We start from the raw sequence: 17,187 nt of genomic DNA, 5'->3' as shown, positions 1-17,187 counted from the left end.
TAGTGTGTGTTAGTGTGTGTTAGTGTGTGTTAGTGTGTGTTAGTGTGTGTTAGTGTGTGTTAGTGTGCATTAGGGTTTGTGTGTTAGTGGGTTTGTGTGTTAGTGTGCGTTAGGGTTTGTGTTTGTGTATTAGTGTGTTAGTGTGCATTAGGGTTTGTGTGTTAGTGGGTTTTTGTGTTAGTGTGCATTAGGGTTTGCGCGTTAGTGTGTTTGTGTATTAGTGTGCTAGTGTGTGTTAGGGTTTGTGTGTTAGTGGGTTTGTGTGTTAGTGTGTTAGTGTGCATTAGGGTTTGTGTGTTAGTGGGTTTGTGTGTTAGTGTGCATTAGGGTTTGCGTGTTAGTGGGTTTGTGTATTAGTGTGCTAGTGTGTGTTAGGGTTTGCGTGTTAGTGTGTTTGTGTATTAGTGTGTTTGTGTGTGTTAGTGGGGTTGTGTGTGCGTGTTTTAGCCTGTAGGGAGAGGGCGCTGCGCTACGCACCCCACTGGTGGCGATTGTCTGACCAGGCCTAGGTCGACTCAGCCTCAAATAAGTACCTGGTGCGGTGTGTAAACATCGACTCTGCGGAGACAAAGGGGAGACAAAGGGGAGACAAAGGGGAGACAAAGGTGGGCGTGGTGCTGGCCACGCACTCCTTCGTGTACCATGCCGGCCTTCATAGGTGCTCGCTAACAGCACTTGCCACGACGGTCTGTTCAGGCTACACGGGGGAGCTTTGCCTTTGTGTTTTCTGTGCTCTCTGTGAGTGCGAGGCTCCGCGTGAAGTCGCCACGTGGTGGGGGTTTGGGCGGTAGGGGCGGGGCTGCTGCTGTGGGGGGGTGGGGCACCTGGCCCCCGCCCCCGCGCCCGCTCTGACCCCCCCCCCCCCTTGCATCCCCCCCCCCCCTTGCACCCCCCCCCCCCCCTGCACCCCCCCCCCCCCTGCACCCCCCCCCCCGGGTTCCCGGCTCCGTGTCTGGAGGTTCCCTGCAGTCTCGGGGTTCGCTCTTCCGACCACAGCCCGAGTGGGACGAGACGCGGGGTTCAAAGCGAGGGGTGGTGGGGGGAGGGCTCGAGGGGGAGGGTGGGTTTGGGGAGATGTTGCAAACAAGAGTACGCGCACGCAAAGACAAAGATCCCCCTCATAGCCTCTACACACTGTTGATGCAAGTGCTGTTAGCAAGCACCTTTGAAGGCCAGCATGGCACGCGAAGGAGTGGGTGGCCAGCATTACGCTCGACCGCCTTTATCTCCCCAGTTGTGATGCTTACACACCGCACCGGGTACTCATTTGAGGCTGAGTCAACTTAGGGGAGGTTCAGATAATCGGGTCGCCGGGCTCTGCGCTGCCACGTTCTGTGGCCGCGCCTCCACAGCGCCTCCTCCTCCTCCAGCGGAGGCCCTTCGGCCCGCAGGCGCGTGCAGGACACCCGTGAATCAGAGCGTCGTCAGACGCACTTAATCCGCTGCTGGATGGAGGCCCAACCCTACGATGTAACAGTCCACTGGGCATCTGCACACGCGCTGACCTCACCGCTCCATCTCCTCCTCCCCAGACGAGCTTTCACCCCTTGGCTGCCGCTCCGTTTGTATTCTCAGCCATCGGCCTTCGTCTCCTCTCGCCGCGTGTCCAATCGGCGCCTCCAACCCAGGCGCCCCTCTCTCTCTCTCTGTGTCACCATCTCAAACTGCAAAAGGGAGATTCCATGTTTTCTTGCCAACGACAACCTGCTACCCGTCACCAACCGAGATCTCAACAATGGCCATCACCGACCACCCAAGTCCCAATGTCCCATCTGGGATCGCGTTGCTGCTGCTGCTGTTGCTGCTGCTGCTGCTGTTGCTGTTGCTGCTGCTGTTGCTGCTGCAGCTGTTGCTGCTGCTGCTGCAGCTGTTGCTGCTGCTGCAGCTGTTGCTGCTGTTGCTGCTGGTGCTGTTGCTGCCGCTGCTGTTGCTGCTGTTGCAGCTGCTGCTGCAGCTGCTGCTGCAGCTGCTGGCGAACAGAATGGAACAGCGCGCGCGTCCAGAATGAACAGCCCGGAGACCCACAAATCGCGCACCTCCTGGGTGCGTCATCCCCCCCTCCTGTTCCTCCTCGAGGGCAGCGGTGGAACCATCGACCGCATCAAGAACATCAACAGGCGGATGCGCACCACAGCTTCGTCTTCATCAATAGAAACTTGAATACACAGCGACATGAGTGCGACCGTGGCCATGCAGCGCGAACTACGGCCCGTATCGTGAGCCCGTAGATACAGAGATATACAGAGAGACTCATAGAGATCGTGTGCAGAGACCCACAGACAGTCATAGAGATACAGAGACGCGGAGAGACACGTGGAGATACGTAGATATACACTATCGAGACACTGAGATATGTTCAAGACACGAGTCACAGTCGTGCGATTGTGACCAGGCAACCCAAGCGATTCAGTTGGTCTGCGCTCCTTCAACAGGAGACGGAGAAACAGCAGACTGACACGACTTCTCCCTCTCTCTCTGCCGAAGCCCTTTCTCTCTCTCTTGTCGTGGCGAGCAGCAGCAGCAGCAGCGGCAACAGCAGCAGCAGCGGCAGCAGCAGCAGGCTGCAGCAGCAGCAGGCTGCAGCAGCAGCAGCAGCGGCAACAGCAGCAGCGGCAACAGCAACAGCAGCGGCAACAGCAGCAGCAGCGGCAACAGCAGCAGCAGGCTGCAGCAGCAGCAAGCGGCAACAGCAGCAGCAGGCTGCAGCAGCAGCAAGCAGCAGCAGATCTCCACATTGGCATTGAGCTCCCGGGCTCTTCGCGCGCGTCTCTCCACCTCTCTGTGCGCAAGTCTCAGTTCTATGAACTATCTATGTTGAACTTCTTTCGCACAGTACGTAGCCAACCGTGCTCGTCGGAGATGCGGGCGGAAGGACAACAAACTCAACAACAAACTCAACACAACAAACAGTTTTAAAGAAATTACTTTTCAATCTAGATTGCTCGACCACAACCTAATTGCGTATTCTTCATAAATAAAGTTTCCGACGGTGTCATGTACATTGCTTTGTCGATATCTCACATTACCTGCCGAGTACGTTCTACCATACAATGGTCCAGAAATGATCTCAGCTCCAAGAGAGTTGCAGATCCGTGCCCAACTTCCCGCGCACAGCGCTGCCAGACGCCGGCGCTGACGTTGCTGGAATGAAGACGCAATCTGCGTCTCCCTGCACCCCCCACACACGAGACGGCGCGGTCGTTCACACATCACATCAGCCGCACGCAGACTTCCTCCTGGGAGTGCATCATCTCAGACGCATTGATGTCCACACTGAGCGACACTTTGGACCGGTTTCTGCATTCAGTGAGTCATCAGCAAGGCCAGGCTTCCTCGGCCCATTGCCGGCGAGCTGCCAGTTGTTGTTTGTGTTCTTTATCGGTGTGAAGTTCGCTCCAGAAGTAACGAGTAATTAACACAGTCGCAACAACGACAATGACCCCCCCCCCCCCCGTCGCCTTTAACAGACTGTCGGGGAAAGTTCAGTTAGCGAGCACCTCTGAAGGCCGGCACGGCACGCGTGGTGATGGGTGGCCAGCACCACGTCCACCACCTCCGTGTCCCGAGTGCTGCTGTTTACGCACCGCACCAGGTACTCACACTTTGCTAATCCACTGTTGGATGAGTGGAGTTTTGAGAGCCCCCTTCCCACGCCTGTGGTGGTTGTGTGGGTGTTATGACCATACTTCACCACGCTGGTCAGTGCGGGTTGGTGAAGGTATTGGAGATCATGGAAGTACAGTGCAACAGTGGGCTTTGATCCATTACCCTGTTGCTTTCATACTAGGACCACCACCACATCACCATCAACCACCACCACATCACCCACCACCACCACATCACCATCAACCACGACCACCACCACATCACCCACCACCATCACCACATCGCCCACTCATCACGGGTCTCCCTGCCTGGCGTCGTCTCGCTAGTCACGGTGGTGGGATGTTAACTCCCTCGCCTGGTGTACAGGGAGTCTTGGGTCCGACCGCGACCCTGACGCCTGCTCTACATTTGGAGTTTGCGTGTTCTCCTGGCGCTTGCGTGCATCGTCTCCCTCCACATTCAGACTCAAGCTGCGTTCCGAGCTGTGCTCGTCACTCATTTGCAGAGGGCCACTTTCGCCGATAAGACATCAGCGTGAAGGCCGCCAGCACACGGCGGGCACGGGGGGAGGGGGGCACGTTACTCCCCCATCTCACCCAGCCCCCCACCCCCCGTAACTCCCACCCCCGTCCCTTCCCGCGTCTCGTTGGCGTCTCCCCCGTGGTGTCTCTCTCGTGGTGTCTCCCCCCTCTCCCCTCTCTCCCCGTCTCCCACAATCCCCCCGCGAGAACTTGCCGCCCGGTCTCCCCACGACCCCCTCCGTCTCCCCCTCGTCTCTCCCACCGGGGACTCCGTCCCCTCCCCCTCCTCCTCCTCCTCCACCACCACCGCCCCCCCCACGCTCCCCGTGCCCGCGGGGGGGCGCGTGGTGTGGACTGCAGTCGGAAACGTCGCTGATTTATGGGCTCAGCCCGAGTCAGGGACTTGGCACGCGCCGAGCCGCGGCAATTCCAATGTCCTGGTCACTCCACTTCTCACTCCTCCCCCCTCCTCCCCTCACCCCCTCCTCCTCCTCCCCGTGACGCTCGCGTCCGCGTGGGAGAGCGAGAGACTCGGAGAGGAGTCCAAGGCGCATCCCCCCCGCCTCTCTTCTTACTCTCCTCTCACTCACCACACGCTCTCACTCCTCTCACTCACCACACGCTCACTCACTCCTCTCACTCATTCACCACACGCTCACTCACTCCTCTCACTCACCACACGCTCACTCACTCCTCTCACTCACTCACCACACGCTCACTCACTCCTCTCACTCACCACACGCTCACTCACTCCTCTCACTCACCACACGCTCACTCACTCCTCTCACTCACCACACGCTCACTCACTCCTCTCACTCACCACACGCTCACTCACTCCTCTCACTCACCACACGCCCTCTCACTCCTCTCTCTCACTCACCACACGCTCACTCACTCCTCTCACTCACCACGCGCCCTCTCACTCCCCTCACTCACTCACCACACGCCCTCTCACTCCTCTCACTCACTCACCACACACTCACTCACTCCTCTCACTCACTCACCACACGCTCACTCACTCCTCTCACTCACCACGCGCCCTCTCACTCCCCTCACTCACCACACGCTCACTCACTCCTTTCACTCACCACACGCTCACTCACTCCTCTCACTCACCACACGCTCACTCACTCCTCTCACTCACCACACGCTCACTCACTCCTCTCACTCACCACACACTCACTCACTCCTCTCACTCACTCACCACACGCTCACTCACTCCTCTCACTCACCACACGCTCACTCACTCCTCTCACTCACCACACGCTCACTCACTCCTCTCACTCACCACACGCTCACTCACTCCTCTCACTCACTCACCACACGCTCACTCACTCCTCTCACTCATTCCTCTCACTCACTCACCACACGCTCACTCACTCCTCTCACTCACCACACGCCCTCTCACTCCCCTCACTCACTCACCACACGCCCTCCCACTCCTCTCACTCACCACACGCTCTCACTCCTCTCACTCACTCACCACACGCTCACTCACTCCTCTCACTCACCACACGCTCACTCACTCCTCTCACTCACTCACCACACGCCCTCTCACTCCTCTCTCTCACTCACCACGCGCCCTCCCACTCCTCTCACTCACCACACGCTCACTCACTCCTCTCACTCACTCACCACGCGCCCTCCCACTCCTCTCACTCACCACACGCTCTCACTCCTCTCACTCACCACACGCTCACTCACTCCTCTCACTCACCCCACGCTCACTCACTCCTCTCACTCACCACACGCTCTCTCACTCCTCTCTCTCGTCCCGCGCTCTCACCCCACTCTCTCCGCGTCACCCTCTCACGCTGCCCACTCTCTCCCCGTCTTCCTGTCTCTGCCCGTTCCCACTCTCTCCCCGTCTCTCTCTCCCCTCCCTCCCCTGTCCCCGTCTCTCTCCCCCCCTCCCTCACTCTCTTCCCTCGGCTCCGCTCCCAGGCCGCGATCTCTTCACAACCCCCCCCCCCCCCTCTGGGGACAGCGGGGAGGGAGAGAATGGAGGGAGAGGAACTTCAGAACTCTCACCGTGCACTCCTCTCACTCTTACTAAAACACTCACTCACTCTCACACACTCACACCACTCACTCTCTCACACACTCCCTTTTACACTCACTCACTCTCACACACACTCACTCTCACTCACTCACACCACTCACTCGCACACTCACTCTCACACACACTCACTCTCATACACACTCACACTTACACACTCATTCACATACTCACACTCTCACGCTCACTCCACTCACTCACACCACTCACTCACTCCACTCACTCACTCCATTCACTCCATTCACTCACTCCACTCACTCACACCACTCACTCACACCAGTCACTCACTCCACTCACTCACACCACTCACTCCATTCACTCACACCGCTCACTCCACTCACTCACACCACTCACTCACTCACACCACTCACTCACACTCACACCACTCACGCTCCTCACTCACCCCTCCCCGCGAGTCACCCGCGCTCTAATCGCTCAAATCAAATCGTCCACGCCACTTTGGGCCGCGTTTGAAGTCCGATTTTATTGGCGGCTGGGCCGCGGGGAGTGGGGTGCGTGAGCGTGGGGGTGTGTGTGAGTGTGTGTGAGTGGGGAGTGTGTGTGAGCGTGGGGGTGTGTGTGAGTGTGGGGGGTGTGAGCGTGGAGTGCGTGTGAGTGTGTGTGAGTGGGGAGTGTGTGTGAGTGTGGGGGTGTGTGTGAGTGTGTGAGTGTGGAGTGTGTGTGAGTGTGGAGTGTGCGTGAGCGTGGGGGTGTGTGTGAGTGTGGGGGTGTGTGTGAGTGTGGGGGTGTGTGTGAGTCTGGAGGTGTGTGTGAGTGTGGAGGTGTGTGTGAGTGTGTGAGTGTGGAGTGTGTGTGAGTGTGGGGGTGTGAGTGTGGGGTGTGTGTGAGTGGGGGGTGTGTGATTGAGAGTGTGTGTGGGGGCGTGTGTGTGTGAGTGTGGGGTGTGTTAGTGTGGAGTGTGGAGTGTGTGTGAGTGTGGGGAGTGTTATGGTGGGGTGTGGGTGAGTGGGGGGGGGGGTGTGATTGAGAGTGTGAGTGAGTGTATGGGGGTAATTGGGAGGCGGTAGTGTAGTGGCGAGCGCGCTGCGCTATTAGCCCGGCGACCCGAGTTCGATTCCGCTCACGGCCAACGCCGGTGACGATTCTCTGAACCGGTCCGAAGCCTCCGCTCGGTCGACTCGGTCTCAAATGAGTAGCTGGCGCGAGGTGTGAGTATCAGCACTGGGGAGACAAAGGCGGCCGGGCGTGGTGCGATCCACCGAACCCTCGCGTGCCGTCCCGGCCTTCATTGCGCACACACACACAGCGCTCGCCCCAGCAGCCCATTAAAGGGGGAATCTTTGTGTATGAGAATATATTTGAGTGTGTATGAGTGTGGGGGGGGGGGGTGTTTGTGAGTCAGAGTGGGATGGGTGTGTGTGTATGAGGGTGTAACTGGGCCTCCTACAGGTCGACTAAGCCTCGAATGAGTACCGAGTGTGATGTGTGTGTAACATTGACCACTGCGGGAGACAAAGGCGGCCGGGCGTGGTGCTGGCCACCCACCCCTCGTGTGCCGTGCTCGCAAACAGCACTTGGCCCAACAGTCTGTTAAGGCTACACGGGGGATCTTGTGTGTGGGGGGTGTTTGTGTGTGTGGGTTGTTTGTGTGTGTATGTGTGTGTGGGTTGTTAGTGTGTGTATGTGTGTATGGGTATGTGTGTGTATGTATGTGTGTATGGGTATGTGTGTATGTATGGGTATGTGTGTGTATGTGTGTGTGTGGGTATGTGTGTGTATGTATGGGTATGTGTGTATGGGTATCGTGTGGTGGGTGGGGGTAGAGGGGGCCTCGTCCCCCCGCCCCCTCCCCGCTCACCCCCTGACCAATGGGAGCCGCGCGGGGCGTGGGGCCGAGCGCGGCGCGCGGCGTAAAGCGACGCGGGGCGACTCCGCGGGTCGCGGCAACTTCCCAGTCGCGGCGACTCGGGAGGACCTCCACCACCTCCTCCTGCTGCTCCTGCTGCTGCAGCTCCTGCTGCTCGTCGTCTCGGGCAACAGGAATCGGATCGGGCTGGGGCGACTGATGATGATGATGATGATCGGATCTCCTCGCTCCGCATGACTCTGATGACGACGATGATGCTGATCTTGTGCTGATGATGGTGCTGATGATGATGCTGCTGATGGTGCTGATGATGATGATTCCTGGCCAAGCGTTGCGCGCTTGTTGACTTCCGCCCTTGAGCCGGCTGGCTGCGTCTCCCGACCGACCGCTTTGATAGCAACCCCCGGTTCATCCTGCGGAGCCCGCTCGGTCTGACCATGAGCGGAGGTGGAGGTGGCGGAGGAGGAGGTGGTGGAGGTGGTGGCGGTGGGACGATGCACGGCGCCGGGGTGGACAAGCAGGGACCTTTCTCGGGCGTCGACCCCGGGGGGGTCAACCTGCAGGCGCCCAAGAACTTCTCCGTGAGCCACCTGCTGGACCTGGAGGAGGCGGCGGGGGCGCTGCGCAGGGTCCAGCAGCCCCCCCCGGGGTCGAGGGGGGCCGCGCACGACGAGGACGAAGTGGGGGGGGCTCGGGGCGTCGCCTGCGCGAGGCAGATGGAGCTGGGGGGCCTGAGCAGCGGCAGCGACACGGCGCAGCCGGAGGGTACGAGAGCGCGTGGACACGTCGTGTGTGTGTGTGTGCACGGTGTGTACACGTCGTGCGTGTGTGTGTACACGTGTGTGTGTACACGTGTGTGTGTACACGTGTGTGTACACGTGTGTGTGTGTGTACACGTGTGTGTATACACGTTGTGTGTGTGTGTACACGTTGTGTGTGTGTACACGTTGTGTGTGTGTACACGTGTGTGTGTGTGTACATATTGTGTACACGTGTGTGTGTGTATCTGTGTACAACTTCATAGGTGCTCGCTAACAAAATTTACCCCAACAGTCTGGTAAGGCTATACGGGTTATCTTTGTCTTTGTGTACAAGTATGTGCGTGCGTACTCGTACTCGCGTGCGTATAAAATGTACGCACGTGTGCGTACACATGTGCGTGCGTGTACGTGTGTATATGTGAGCGCACGTGTGTGTACACGTGTCTTTGTATACTGTATGTGTGGGTGTGCGGAGAGCGGTGGCGCAGCGGTTAGCGCACTGCATTACGAACCAGGCGACCCACGTTTGATTGCGAGATAATTATTTAGAATAATAGTGGCGGATATCTCCGAGGTCGACTCCGCCTTCATGTAGTTCCTGGTGCGGCGCGTAAGCATCCGCCCCGGGGAGACAAAGGCGGCCTGGGAGTGGCGCGGGCCACACAACCCACTGCTACTCGCGAACAGCACTTGCCCCAACAATCCGTTGGGGCTACACGGGGGATCTTTGTTTGTTCTGTGTGAGTTTCCAGACGTGTGTACATGTGTGAGTGGGTGGGTTAACATGTATGTTGACGTGTGTGAGTGGGTGGGTTAACATGTATGTTGACGTGTGTGAGTGGGTGGGTTAACATGTATGTTGACGTGTGTCTGTGTGTGCGTATGTGGGGAGCGGTCGTGTCGCGGTTAGCGCTACGCTGCGCTACGAACCCAGGGAGCCGGGTTTGGTGACAATTATTTGAACCTGTACTGGGCCTCCCCTAGGTCGACTTAGCCTCAAATAAGTACCTGGTGTAGTGTGTAAAAATATCGTCACTGGGGAGACAAAGGCGGTCGGGCGTGGTGCTGGCCACCCACCCCCTCTGTTCAGGCTATACGGGGGTTCTTTGTCTTTGTATATATATGTGTGTGTTAAAGTACTCGTGTCTGCGTTTGCACGAATGTGCGTGTGTTGGTGTTTACGTGCAAGCGCGCATCCCAACTGCGTCAGTAAACGTGTGTCGCTGTTTTCGTTAGTGCACGTGTGTGTGTTCGTGGGTGTGTGTGTTCGTGTGTGTGTTCGTGTGTGCGTGTTCGTGTGTGTGCGTGTTCGTGTGTGTGTGTGTGTTCGTGTGTTAGTGCGTATTCGTGTGTGTGCGTGTTCGTGTGTGTGTGCGTGTTCGTGTGTGTGTGTGTTTGTGTGCGTGTTCGTGTGTGTGTGCGTGTTCGTGTGTGTGTGCGTGTTCGTGTGTGTGTGTGTTTGTGTGTTCGTGTGTGCGTGTCTGTGTACCGTGTCTGTCTATTGGCGTGTCTGCGTGTATGCGTGTGCCTCGTGTGTATAGTTGTATGTATTTGTATATACTATGTATATGTGTATACGTGGGGAGTGGTAGTGTCGTGGTTAGGGCGCTGCGCTACGAACCCGGCGATCCGTGTTCGATTCCCGCTCACGGCCAAAACCAATGACGACTATCTTTACCGTGCTTGGGACTCCCCTAGGTCGACTCAGCCTCAAATGAGTGCCTGGTACGGTGTGTAAACATTACCACGAGGGATACAAATGTGGCCGGACGTGGTCCTGGATACACCACTCCCGCGTGTGCTGTGCCGGCCTTCGTAGTCGGTGCTACAAAGGGCCGTTTAGGATGTACGGCGGAGCTATGTCTATGTATGGATAGGTGCGTCCATACCACGCGTGTTCATCGTGTCCATCCTTAATTTAGCACGGTACCTGGTGCCATGTGTAAACAGCAGCAACAGCGGCGGCCGGGCGTAGTAGTGCCGTGTGTGTGTGTCTCAGTGTCTGTCTGTGTGTTTGTATGTGTGTTTCTGTGTGTGCGTCTCTGTGTGTGTGTTTCTGTGTGTGTGTTTCTGTGTGTGTCTGTGTGTGTCTGTGTCTGTCTGTGTGTCTGTCTGTGTGTGTCTGTGTGTGTGTGCAAGTGGGGAGTGGTGGTGTAGCTGTTAGCGCGCTGTGCTACGAATCTGGCGGGCCGGGTTCGATTCCCTCTAAAGGCCAATACCAGTGACGATTATCTTTACCATGCCTGGGCCTCCCATATGTCGACTCGGCCTCAAATGAGTACCTGGTGCGATATGTAAACATCGCCGTTAGGGAGACAAAGGCGGCCGGGCGTGGTGCTGGCCACCCACCCCCTCATGTACCGGGCAGAACTTCATAGGTGCTCGCTAACAGCACTTGCCCCAGCAGTCTGTTACAGGCTATACGGGGGATCTTTGTCTTTTTTGCGTGCAAGCAAGTGGGTAGCGGTGGCGTAGTGGTCAGCAAACTGCGCTACGATCGCAGCCACCCGAGTTCGATAATTCGGCAGCAGCAGCATCATCATCAGCACTTTCATCATTATCATTATCGGCAGCAGCAGCATCATCATCATCAGCACTTTCATCATTATCATCATCGGCAGCAGCATCATCAGCAGCAGCACTTTCTTCATTATCATCATCGGCAGCAGCAGCATCATCATCATCAGCACTTTCATCATTATCATCATCGGCAGCATCATCATCATCAGCACTTTCATCATCGGCAGCATCATCATCATCCGCACTTTCATCATTATCATCATCGGCAGCAGCATCATCATCATCAGCACTTTCATCACTATCATCATCGGCAGCAGCATCATCATCATCAGCACTTTGATCATTATCATCATCGGCAGCAGCAGCATCATCATCAGCACTTTCATCACTATCATCATCGGCAGCAGCAGCATCATCATCATCATCAGCACTTTCATCATTATCATCATCGGCAGCAGCATCATCATCAGCACTTTCATCATTATTATCATCGGCAGCAGCATCATCATCATCATCCGTCATCGCGACTTGCCGTACGCCAATAAGGGACGCATGACGAATTAATTAACGCAGTGAATCACGCGCGCATTAATTACCCTTAATTGGCGTCACGTGACTTCGTCCGGGAGCTCGGTGGTGTTTGTTGTTGTTTGCAAACTCCTTCCCTGTTCTCTCTGAGGAGCAACAGGCGAGAGGCGCGCCACAGGTTCGAATCCGGTACCGATGGTTAGACCGCCCCTCCCGCACGAGTCCGTGAGCGGCTGTGCCCCTACGGGTGTCACTCACTCCACCGAGCGTTACTCACTCCCAAGTGCCACTCACTCCACCGAGCGTCACTCACTCCCAAGTGCCACTCACTCCCAAGTGCCACTCACTCCCAAGTGCCACTCAGTCCACCGAGTGTCACTCACTCCCAAGTGCCACTCACTCCCAAGTGCCACTCACTCCACCGAGTGTCACTCACTCCCAAGTGCCACTCACTCCCAAGTGCCACTCACTCCACCGAGTGTCACTCACTCCCAAGTGCCACTCACTCCCAAGTGCCACTCACTCCACCGAGCGTCACTCACTCCCAAGTGCCACTCACTCCCAAGTGCCACTCACTCCCAAGTGCCACTCACTCCCAAGTGCCACTCACTCCCAAGTGCCACTCACTCCCAAGTGCCACTCACTCCCAAGTGTCACTCACTCCACCGAGTGCCACTCACTCCACCAAGTGTCACTCACTCCCAAGTGCCACTCACTCCCAAGTGCCACTCACTCCCAAGTGTCACTCACTCCCAAGTGTCACTCACTCCCAAGTGCCACTCACTCCCAAGTGCCACTCACTCCAATGAGTCTCAAGACTCCACTGCCAGGAGCGTGCTGCTGCTGCTACACGGGGGATGTTTTGGCAATTTCCCATTTCAATAACGAGACGCGAGCCCCATGGTTCGCGCGGCTGTGGAGAATTCAAGGACGCGAGAGACGAGCAGACAGCGTCTCTGCAGACAACGTCTCTGCAGACAGCGTCTCTGCAGACAACGTCTCTGCAGACAACGTCTCTGCAGACAACGTCTCTGCACACAGCAAACGACACGTGTCCTCTATACAGCCCACGACGAGGGGCTGGAGACCCCGGAGACCCCGGAGAAACCCCGGCACCGCGCAGGCCACGAGGGGCGCGACACTCGCTGGTCCACACAGACGGGTACACGAACCCCAACTTGCCGTCCCGTAATTACATGCCCAGCTCCCAAATCCAGCGTGTGGTTGTGGAGTTTTAAGAACAACACTGTCATGCTTTCGTTTGACATCGCGTCGCGATCGCCTGGACCGCGCGCGGCCTCGGGGGCGACCCAGCCGGCGGCTTCCTCGAACCGAGGTCGACGTCGTCTCTGGAGTGCGCGCCCCTTCACGGCCCACGCCTCGTTCTCCCCATTGTAATTAGACGCCCCGGGGAGTAAGACGCACTCCCACACTCGTGATCGGTGTCAGTAAAGTTAGACAACGACAGAGATCCCCCCGTGTAGCCTTGAATCGACTGTTGGGGAAAGTGCTGTTAGCAAGTAGCACAGATCATGACCGGCACGGCACACGAAGGGGTGGAGGGCCAGGACCACGCCGGACCGCCTTTGTCTCCCCAGTGGCGATGTTTACACGCTGTCCCAGGTACTCATTTGAGGCTGAGTCGACCTAGGGGAGGCCCAGGGCCGGTTCAGATAATCGTCACCGGTGTTGGTGGCCGTGAGCGGAAATCGAGACTCGGGACGTCGGGTTCGTAGCGCAGCGCGCTGATCGCTCTGTCACCGACACCGCGCACGAAGTGACACGATTAGGACGACAGACACGCGCACGCGCGCATCGGTCTGTGAGACGCGCGCTTTGAGCAGGGCGCGTCTCGTAATCTGCCTACTCCGGTCCCCAGCCGCTGCCCACGCGGGCGGAGTGCGGCCGGGATGCTTCTCGCGGCTGCTGCTGCTGCCGCTGCTGCCGCTGTGGCTCTCCCGCGAGTGGCTCTCCCGCGAGTGGCTCTCGGACTGTACTGGCACGCGGGGTTCGGCACGGCGTCCGACGTTTCGCTCCATGTGCTGGGGAGCTTCTTCAGGGTCACTACATTGAGTTCCTGAGTTGGATGGAATTCATATAACTGTAGAAGCCCCCAGCACGTGGAGCGAAACGTCGGACGCCGTGCGGGAACGACGCGTCGCGGCTACATGAACCCGAAAACCACATCGGCGAGCTCGAAATAGAGGTGTGCAGGCAGGCGCACAGACACAGACGTGTAGAGACGGGCAGACAGGAAGACAGCCAGGTCGCTTGACATACAGAGAGCTCTACAGGCAGGCCGGTGTTCAGAGAGACTGGCATACAGACAGACAGGCAGACACACAGGCAGACCCATAAACAAACAGGCAGACGCGATTGTAAGGACGCACAGTGTTAAGTTGCGCTTTTTTTTAAGTCGTCACTGCTGAGATGTGTTTACGATTTAGAAAAATATTTACCATTCCCACGCCTCTTGTGAACCCTAAAATACACGTGACCACACAGCAAACCACGCACGTGACCACGACAACAGCACACACACCTCACCCCACGTGGTCACACCGCCGCTCATCACCGTGAACCGCAACACCTGACCACGTGGACACTATCACACATGCGCGCGACCACACACCCCCACCGAACCCGACCTCCTGTTTGGCCGAGCACGTGACAACTACCCACACACCTGACCACACACGTGGCAGCTCGCAACCTGACCGGTGGCCTGACCACACACTGAACTTTGACCCTAACCACGTGCCCAAGCGATCAAGCCGACTCGGGGGATCAAGATCAAGATCCCCCGTGGAGGCTGCGAGCGAGCACCTATGAAGGAGGCCGCCACTGCACACACGATTGGTGATGTGGTAAACACCACGCTCGGTCGCCTTTGTCTCCCCGTTGATGATGTTGAACACAGCGCAAGGTACACATTTTAGGCTGAGTCGATCTAAGGGAAGTCCAGGGCCGGCTCAGATATCACTCATTGTTAAATGTGAGCCGTGGTCTGGAATTGAACTCTTGTCATCCATGTGTTCGTAGCGCAGCGCGCTAACCACTGTCCCACAGCTCCTCCCTACACTCACACACGCTGTCACGTGTGCACTATGATGATGCTGTACAGAACAACGCATACACATGTATGTACACAATAACAAAGATCCCTCGTGTAGTCTAAACAAATTGTTGGGGCGAGTGCTGTTAGCGAGCGCCTGTAAACACTGGCGGAGCCAGTGGGGGGGAGGGCGTGCCCCTCCAATGATCCGATCGAAATCCCTAATTTTGATCGGATAATTGCGGTTTATTAGTAATAAATCGGCATTTGCGACCTTTACTGCCACTGTGTAGCATATTATTACGTGCGAGGGACTTTATGAGATGATAGGACAATAGTCTGAGTCCATAATTGGCAATAAGTAACGGCAAAGCGGTTATAAGTGACTCAAAATTGTGCACAGTTGCGTAAACAGAGTCCACGACTTCCCTGAAGGCATTCACCTTCAGCGAGCGCGATGCCGATCACACGACGCGGGTCGAATTCGACCCTCGATCGACGGCTGCGCCATCGCCGCACACGCGTCGAACAAAAAGCAAAGGACAAATCCTCACAACTCCTTACTCACTAACAAGTCCTTACTTACTAACAACTCCTTACTTACTCACTTACAACTCCTTACTCGCTAAGAAGTCCTTACTCACTAACAACTCCTTACTTACTAACAACTCTATCATTTTTCATTGCTGGAGGGGTTGCCCCCCCGACCTGAAAATCCTCACCTGTGAAGGCAAACCCGGCAGACGAGGGGGTCACGTGGCAAGCACCACGCTCGACCGCCTTTGTCTCTCCAGTCCTGATGTTTACAGACTGCACCAGGTACTCATTTATAAGGCTCAGTTGACCTAGGGGAGGCCCAGGACCGGTTCAGATACTCGTCACCGATGTTGTCCGTGAGCGCTACATGCACGCGTATCTGACATGAGTATCTACAGAACGAGACGTGTACAGCGATATACACGACATCACAACACATATCTAGTGATGAACATGCGGGCAAAACATACACACATACACACACATGTATAGCTACACATGCAGTGCAAACACAAGGATGCCACGTGTAGCTTGAACAGGCTGTTCGGGTGTTATGACCAGCACCACCCCGGCCGCCTTTGTCTCCCCAGTGTTAACAATGCATACACGAGACATAGACACTCACCATGACACAACGCAGCGTGGAATATAAACACATGCACACACGCACACACGTGCACAGAGACACTGACAGTACTTGTATACACAGTGTACACAATGGGAAACACACACACGAGTTGTAGTACACACACACACACACGGGTTGTAGTACACACACACATAAACTGTGTATATGTGTGTGTGTAATACACACACACATATACACAGTTTATAGAATGGCACGCAGCGGGAGTTCATGTTCACAATCTCGACCGCGTGGCGGTCGTCTGAATAATCTTGGAGACGCACAGAGCCGGGCCTTTGTCCGCGTACAAACATTTGCCAATTACACCCCCCCCCCAATCCCCACCTCAACCCCCCAATCCCGCCCCCCCAACCCCCTCAATCCCCCCCCCAACCCCCCCACCAACAAGCCCGATGCACCTCGCCGAGTCCGAGTGGAGTTCCCGGTTCGAGGGCAGCAGCAGCCTCGGCATCGGTGGACCGAGTAATTCGCCCCCCTCTGGAGTGTGACGCTAAAGCCGAGAGAAAGCGACGCAGCCTCCGCTGTTGGGGTACATTCACACGAAATAGACGTAGCTGCGGAAATACACGTACGGTATATGATTAGACGTTTCGATCGAGCGGTCTTCTTCAGAAAACAAACCGTGCAGTGCGACGTGTCACACGATGTGCACAGTACAACGTGCAACGCGTTGCTTGCGACCGGGCGAGTTCCCTGAGTGCCGGTGGTCTTGGTTCGATTCGTCTTCCAGACAAAAGGGTCCAGGGGAGGTGGGCGATTGCTGCGATGGCGCAGTTTGTGCCATTGAATGCTCGTGCCGACACCGCGGCGGTGACGACGACGAAGCCGGCGATGGTTTGACACTCGGGGCTCGCTACGGCCCGCAGCGCCTGGCAGAGCCCGCGGGGACTTGCAGGGCAACTTGCGGTGGTCGAGGCGACTCGCGGAGCGCAGCTCGAGCAGTGGGACGAGTCCGAGAGGTCGCCCGCCGGTGAGGAGATGGAGCGATGGTGACATGAGCTCGTGTGCATGCGCTGGGTGAATTGTGACAGCCCGCGGGGACCATCGTGGTGAAGTATGGTCAAGCGGCGCCCGTGACCGACGCGGCATAGGGAGGCCTTCATCCAGTCGTGAATTGACGACGTCG

General features: G+C 56.9%; 1 protein-coding gene across 1 annotated transcript in view; it reads left to right on the top strand.

The window, feature by feature from the left end:
• Positions 1-8,082: 8,082 nt before the first annotated feature.
• Positions 8,083-17,187, top strand: part of LOC133341509 (paired mesoderm homeobox protein 2-like) — a 38,851-nt gene continuing 29,746 nt past the window's right edge. The window contains exon 1 of the mRNA XM_061550213.1: positions 8,083-8,779. Coding sequence (XP_061406197.1) covers positions 8,452-8,779 — 328 coding nt within the window. The 5' untranslated portion in view covers positions 8,083-8,451. The remainder of the gene's footprint in view (positions 8,780-17,187) is intronic.

Source organism: Lethenteron reissneri, chromosome 11 (assembly GCF_015708825.2).
Source record: "Lethenteron reissneri isolate LAM-NWPU_2019-01 chromosome 11, ASM1570882v1, whole genome shotgun sequence".
NCBI lineage: Eukaryota > Metazoa > Chordata > Hyperoartia > Petromyzontiformes > Petromyzontidae > Lethenteron > Lethenteron reissneri.
This window is presented reverse-complemented; position numbering and strand designations above follow the sequence as displayed.